The sequence below is a fragment of the Palaemon carinicauda genome, chromosome 27 (assembly GCF_036898095.1).
Source record: "Palaemon carinicauda isolate YSFRI2023 chromosome 27, ASM3689809v2, whole genome shotgun sequence".
NCBI classification, from domain to species: Eukaryota; Metazoa; Arthropoda; class Malacostraca; order Decapoda; family Palaemonidae; genus Palaemon; species Palaemon carinicauda.
The window spans coordinates 89,292,383-89,299,882 of record NC_090751.1 but is presented as its reverse complement, the minus strand read 5'-3'; the positions used below and the strand labels follow the sequence as shown (position 1 = coordinate 89,299,882).

The following is a 7,500-nucleotide window of genomic DNA, read 5'->3' as shown; positions in this document are numbered from 1 at the left end:
CTTTTCGACAACCTCTTTCGATTCTATGAATGACCTTTCTTGACCCTCCATAACCTTTCTTGACCTTCCATGACCTTTCTTGATATTCTTTGACCTTTCATGGTCTTCTTTCATGAAAAGCGCTCGTAAATGTCATTTCGCTTGTTGCTGGTTTTAAGGCAAAAATGAAAAGTGAACTGAAGTTTCAAAATCAGTATATTTTAAATAATGAGCTTGATCAGGGCTTGGACGGGTGACCGCAGAGAATTGCCAGACACTGTCAGAATAAATAACTTATAACATCAATTTTTGATGGAAAGGTAATCTCATAGCAGTCGTAGAGAGAGAGAGAGAGAGAGAGAGAGAGAGAGAGAGAGAGAGAGAGAGAGAGAGAGAGAGAGAGAGAGAGAGAGAGAGAGACATGAAAAAACGCAGACTGCGCTATAAGACTCGAATCTGATTCTCCTAGAAATCCTATGAAATTTTGAAACAGAAAGTCATTTTTAGCAGACGGGGACCACGAAAAGTTCCAGAATAAACCTCGGAATTCTCATAAGTGAAATCAAACGGGTATTCTATATCGCTAAAACATTTCCACAGCTTTTCTCTGACTAAGTACGTCGACTGCAACTCGGCCATAGCTATTCTCAGCCTAATTCTGTTCCTAGACATACTAAGGGTAGGTGACTTTAATAGTGTCAATATATTTTGTTAAACGATATTAAGGTAAGTCAGACTCATCCAGTTTTTTATCACTTTGTGGAATACTCTGAAGTCATTAACGGTAAGTGAAGCTGTTTATCTTTCTACCTTCTATAGATTATTTTTTTAGGTAAACAAATACTTCTTCAACCATATAGAATTCAGTGGTTCCCAAACTGGGGGAAATTTGAAGCTTCCAGGGGGGAAATAATAATAATTACACTACCCACTAACTAAAACAAGCGGAAAATGTCCTCATAGTACGTGCGGCAATTTGTTGATAGCCATTCAATTGTGATATGATCATATCAGTTCTCACTGACATGATATTTGCCCATTTGAAAAATAAATTAGTAAATAGTCTCAAGTGTGTTTTAACTATTCTTTCCCTCATACACATTAAGGGGGAAATTTGGATGGTTGAACTGGGTGCAGAGGGGAAATGACAGAAAAAAGTTTGGGAACCACTGGTCATAGATGAATTAGACACAATTCTAGAGAATTCTCGTGCCCTTGTTGGTAACGCCTCTGCCCGGTGATCGCCAGACGGGGGTTCGAGTCCCGCTCATACTCGTTAATTAGTGCCTTGTGAGCAAAGGATGGGGATTTGGGGGAGCCTATATGTCTATCTGCTGAGTCATCAGCAGTCATTTCCTGGCCATCCCTTGTACTAGCTTGGGTGGAGAGGGGGCTTGGTCGCTGATTATGTGCATATAAAGTCTCTATGGCATTGTCCGGCTTGCTAGGGCAATGTCACTGTCCCTTGCTTTTGACATTCTTCAGCGGCACAAAAAAAAAAAAAAAAAAAAAAAAAAAACACTTGAAATTAGGGTAAAAGATAAATGATAAGATAACTCAAGGAATAAAAGATGATAAAATGATAAACAATGAGTAGCTAAATAGTAAATAATAAGGAACACCGTGAAGTTAGTGAAGGGAGTTGCAAAAGACCTCAGGAGACAGATGGTAACTTCATATTGAACTAATTACAAGTTGAATCGAATAATTATAATAGTGGAAAGGCTATCTTATTTTAGATTACCATTTAATTTGGTATCATAATCTCGCATTTAATGTTAGAAAACCGTACGAGTGACGGTCAATTACGAAGGTTCGAAAAACGGTGAGAAACGGTTTCAGGTCATGATGAAACACACACACACACAAAACACACTGTTGGGTTCTCAATGAAACACATCAAATTAGACGGTAATTATGCATAGCTCAGGTCATGTCAACTCAACCAGAAGATAAACGGTAATATATTTAATCCCTATAACAAAAATATAAGAGAAAATATATGTTCTTGAATTCCCTGCAAATCTTAGTCTGTAAATACAGTCGGGAGTATAATAGGTCTTTTCCAGTTGGCTTATAGCTTGTCGCAGGTATATTAACAGGTAAGTCCTTTATGAATACAGAAAATGAATATAGTTTCAAAAATTCTATCGCTTCTATGTTAAAGACGGCCGTCATTTTGGACTTCAAGGTAAGTCACTAATGTTTGTTTCTGAAGGTTCTTTATGTACAGATGGACACAGGAGTCCCTAGCACACCTTGCTCCGAACAAGTACACCCTGTCACACCCTTTCTTCGTGGCGAGTAACCAAAACGATAGTGTAGGGAGAGGTGATTGAGGTAGTGGGATGGGTTAAACACAGAAACTCGCCGCGCAGCAAGGGTGTAGCTGGGCTCACTTACTCAGAGTGTGGTGTACCAGGAATACCTGTGTTTAACTGTATATAAGTAAACAGGGTCTGAGGTTACTAACTGCATCAATTACATAATGAAAATTGAGAAGAGGTAAATAAAGTAAAGGAAAAATTGAAGCCAGTGAGGATAATGGCTGGATAAAGGTTATTGGAACAGAACTCGTCAGATGGTTTAATGGCGCCCAAACTTTTCACCAAATATCTATTTTGACGTCAATAAATCTCCTGCTCTTGTGTGACGTCACCATCCGGGAATGAGTGACATTTCGATCTTGCAAAAGATCGAAAACGTTTGAGAAAATGTGTCCGTGTGATGTTACTTTAAGAAAAATTATAATTCAAAGTTGATATGGCTTTCGACGAGTCAATCAAGATACGTTTTCCTTTCATTTCGAACTCCTTTTTTTTTTTTTTTTTTTTAGATCGAAGTTAGAAGTCTAAGAGGCCATATTATGAATCCATTAGACATTACAATTTTCGTTTGTTTCCGAAGGACATTCGGTGATGTTCGTCATCATTAGGAAACAATCGGTTTTCATTGTCGGTTATAATTACGATACCTTTCCGAAAAATGACAAAACTTATAAAACCAGTTAACGAGTTTCTCTCTCTCTCTCTCTCTCTCTCTCTCTCTCTCTCTCTCTCTCTCTCTCTCTCTCTCTCTCTCTAAGAGTCCGGACAATCTGTGTGTCTCTGTGTGAAAGTTTTCTTTAAACATACCATTGAGCACATCAACAACTACATACAATACAACTAAAGTTTCCTTAACAGATATTTGAGGAGACTTAAAAGAAACACTTTCAGTCACAAAAAAAAAAAAAGAAAAAAAAATTCGAATTAAAATGTCTTGACTTTTCCGAAACGATATTTAGTCCGAATCTATGACGTAATCAGAACAATGCACGCAGGATATAGTGCAGCAAATCCAAGCACGGAAAAGGAGAGATGCTGACGAGGAGAATGACATTTTCGCCTTCATCCATAATGGGGGACTGAGCACACTCAAGGCTGGCTTACCTGAAGTCGTCCTACCGCTCATGGTGAGTCAAAAGAACCATTTACTGAAAGAATACCCATCTTTAGTTAGGGTACACTGTTAAGATTTTGCCTTAAAAATAGGTAAAAATACTGGAATAAATGTTGCAGATATTTACCGTTTTAAAAACTGATATATGTCGTAAAGAAGTGATATTACGGTCACCAGCCCGTAAAATATAATAACAAAGTAGGGTAGAAATTACGGTCGCCTGTATTTTACTGAAATACGGCTGAGAACAGTATATTCTTACGGAGAAGTTCCGATTAAAATTACAGGTTTTTAACAGTGTAGGTTAGGTTAGGTTAGGTTAGGTATTTGCTAATTAACTGTCTTGTCTTTTTGAGATTTTGGAAACACTCCTAATTCGTGTCCTTACGGTCAATCCGCCAATAGGTGGACTTGATGGAAGCCCAAGAGGCGCCACATTGCCTCCAACGACCTCTGTGCGAAGCTAACCTAAAACTGGCATCGAACTATGGCATCGTAGGCAAGGTGGTGGCCTCTCTCCTGTCCAATGTGGTAGGCAAGGCCTTCTCGGGCGATGACGCCCACAAGTTCCACCTAGGTCTCCAGGCTGCTTCTGTTGGACGCTCCAAAGGGAACTGCTCCTCAATGTTCCGCTCTTGCGGCGGGCTCTCTTACCTTCATGACATTCGAGACGGGGTGCAAGAAAATGATGGTGACTCGAGACAAGCTTATTATCAAAAGGACTCAGAACGAGTAGATAACAATTACGTTCATTGATATTACGATTATTATACCTGCATCGTTGTAGAATGATGGCGTTAGCAATGGGCATTTACTTATGTGATAGCTTATAGATTTTTGATAAACACCGACTCTTCTTGTTGGTTGTCAGTGAAGGAGGTCGGGTATAACGCCAGCATTTATTTTATAAAAACAAAGAGTCGTTTTGTTATGTTCCTTTTTTGTATGATAACCTTATAGAATAATGCACATTAAATTAAGATACCCTATATTCTTACAGTATAATTTATCCAGCATCAAGTTGAATAAGATATCGGAAGCGGCAGGGTCCCTAACATGCTCCACCCATAATCATCATAAATCTAAACTGATTCATATAAACATAATAATAATGAAATTATTAAAAATAGATTAAAGGTAATTATATTTTAAAATGTTACCAATCAGCTGGCGTGCGCAGCAAACTTGCCAGAACAGAGGAGCAATGAGATAATGTAGATTTGCAAGCGAAGCAAGCCACGGCGGAGCAGAGACCATTTAAGTGGCGGCCAATCAGGATGCTTGTGGGCAGGGCATGTTATAGATTTTAGACTGGACATAGTCAGCTGCTTACAACTCAAGCGCTTTTGCTCGACTGTAATTACTGATTCAGCGCAAAGACATTCTATGCTGGACGATTCGGTGATAATGAAAGCCAGATTGTCGAAGTTCATTTACTTCCTCATTGACTAACTAGAAAACAACTGGTAAAGCTTAATTGAGCTTTATGTTCTATTTTTTGCTTATCTTATTTATTTTGTTTTATTCTTTATGTTATTGTTTTCCTCTTATTTGCCTTAAGTATTTCATTCTTTATTTCTAATTTAACTTTCCATTACTATTCATATTGGGGTCCATGGCCTTGTAGTATTTTGGTTTTCCAACTAAAGTTTAAGATTTGATTCTCCTAATAATAATAATAATAATAATAATAATAATAATAATAATAATAATAATAATAATAATAAAGAGGGGTACATGAGACTCTTATCAGAAAAGGTAACATACAAGATGAAAGGCATTAGAAACTGATTATATAAAATATTATTAGAGACAGGAGCAGAACCCACCGATCACCTATAACAAAAATAGCTGTTAGACTCAATAAACTCATCTGCTCTTATATTTCGGTAACAATTATAAGATATGGCATTGAGATTGAAAGATTATGCTTCCTTGTCTTTAATGAAATATTGTTAATTGAGGAACTCAGGAGTTTTTTAAGGATGAAGAAAGTTTAAAAAAAAAAAAAAGTAGCCATGAATTATCATGAAAATAATAACAAAATCACTCTCTGGTTACAACTTCAGAATTATTATTTTCAAAGCCTTTCGGACTCCTATATATATATATATATATATATATATATATATATATATATATATATATATATATATATATATATATATATATATATTTACACACATATACATATATGTATATATATACACATATATATACATATATATATATATATATATATATATATATATATATATATATATATACATTTATATGTATATACATTTATATATATATATATATATATATATATATATATATATAAATATTAATATATATGTATGAATATATATATATATATATATATAAATATATATATTTGCATATATATGTATGTGTATATATATGTATGTATATATATCTATCTATCTATCTGTATATATATATATATATATATATATATATATATATATATATATATATATATATATATATATACTGATTGACAGAGAACCAATGTAACCCGGTATTTTTTTGCTAAGAATATAAGTTACCTTTTCCCTTTTTCTGAGATGATGCAGTTTAGAAACTAATATTTTTTTCTTACAAATTTCAAATAATGGTTTTGGAAGTTATTTTCTACCAATAAGGTTGCATATATCGTTTTGCCAATGGATTGCTAAAGGTATGAACAAAACTGTTGTCTTGGTTCAGTGCAATATATGTTAAAATATTACAATAAATGTAAAGCATTTTATGATCATCTTTTTCCATTGTAGATTTAGAAGAGATTTTTATATGAATAAAATATATATAATATTAAATAACTGTAAAGCATTTTATGATCATCTTTTTCAATTGTAGATTTAGAGGAGAGTTCTATACAAATATAAAATATCTTATGTATATTTTTTTTCGTTTACCAAATTCCTTTTTAAATATCTTACCATTCCCTCCCCTTCCCTATTCCTTTCCCCTACCCTCAACCCTGGATGCCAATACCTCCCTCCCTCTACTGACGCCCCCCCCCCCCCCAGGACATAGTGGAGGACCTGACGCAGTCCAACACTGGAAGGAAGAAGAGAGAATCGTCTTCCATGGAACAGTTCATACTCGACGGAGGAGTCGAGGCTCTGGTGGAAGGAATCCCTGACATCATAGTTCCTCTTTTGGTATGTCTCTCTCTCTCTCTCTCTCTCTCTCTCTCTCTCTCTCTCTCTCTCTCTCTCTCTCTCTCTTAAACGTTTAAATTAATTCGCTCTAACCAAGAGTACATGGTCTCGGCGTATGGACTAAAATCATTGTAACTCTCTCTCTCTCTCTCTCTCCTCTCTCTCTCTCTCTCTCTCTCTCTCTCTCTCTCTCTCTCTCTCTCTCTCTCTCTAAACATTTAAATCAATTCACTTTACCCAAAAGGAAATGGAGTCCCCATGAACTAAAATCCTTATAACTATTTTCTCTCTCTCTCTCTCTCTCTCTCTCTCTCTCTCTCTCTCCTCTCTCTCTCTCTCTCTCTCTCTCTCTCTCGTTCTTTTAATCTCGTGTTAAGTCTAACGAAGTTCCACCATCTCTGTTTAGTATCAAATGTGTAGAGATGAAATACCAAACATATGAATACAGATGCATATAATAACGATATATGACGAAGATGCAAAAGAGATAATGAAACATTTTGTGCAAATTGACTATTAATTAGAATGTTCCCTGAACAAAGTATTTATGGCTTTGAATACATAAATTTTAAGCTTAAAAAGGAGTAATAGAGAGAGTAATTATAGAAGATACTAATAATAATTATTTTGACCAACAGTATGACCTCAACGACGCTGTGCACAACGAGAACCTCGAAGGGGAAGATGCAATAAGCGGTAACTGCATGGCGGAGAGCCTCTGCCAGGCTAACTGGGATCTGAATGCCCGCTATGGGGGCATGGGGCGCGTCGTTGGGGCACTCCTCTCTAACGTTGTGGCCAAGGCCTTCGTAGGGAAAGAGTCCTTGCATCTCCACCAGGCGCTGGAGGCTTCGAAGTGGGGTCGGAGAGGGACGTCTTGCCAGGCAGTTTACCCGTGTGGGAGGAA

The 7,500-nt window shown here is 36.2% G+C and overlaps 1 protein-coding gene across 4 annotated transcripts in view; it reads left to right on the top strand.

Moving 5' to 3' along the window:
• Positions 1-7,500, top strand: part of LOC137620791 (uncharacterized) — a 24,563-nt gene that overhangs the window by 16,818 nt on the left and 245 nt on the right. For 2 of the 4 annotated variants that reach the window (XM_068351225.1, XM_068351223.1), the window contains 3 exons: positions 580-658; positions 6,459-6,593; positions 7,232-7,500. The exon at positions 7,232-7,500 is cut by the window's right edge and continues 245 nt beyond it. In XM_068351225.1, the coding sequence (XP_068207326.1) occupies positions 580-658; positions 6,459-6,593; positions 7,232-7,500 (483 nt within the window). Of the gene's footprint in view, positions 1-579; positions 659-3,301; positions 3,434-3,825; positions 4,329-6,458; positions 6,594-7,231 lie in introns of those variants that run through there. The other 2 variants (XM_068351224.1, XM_068351222.1) reach the window with 1 other exon arrangement.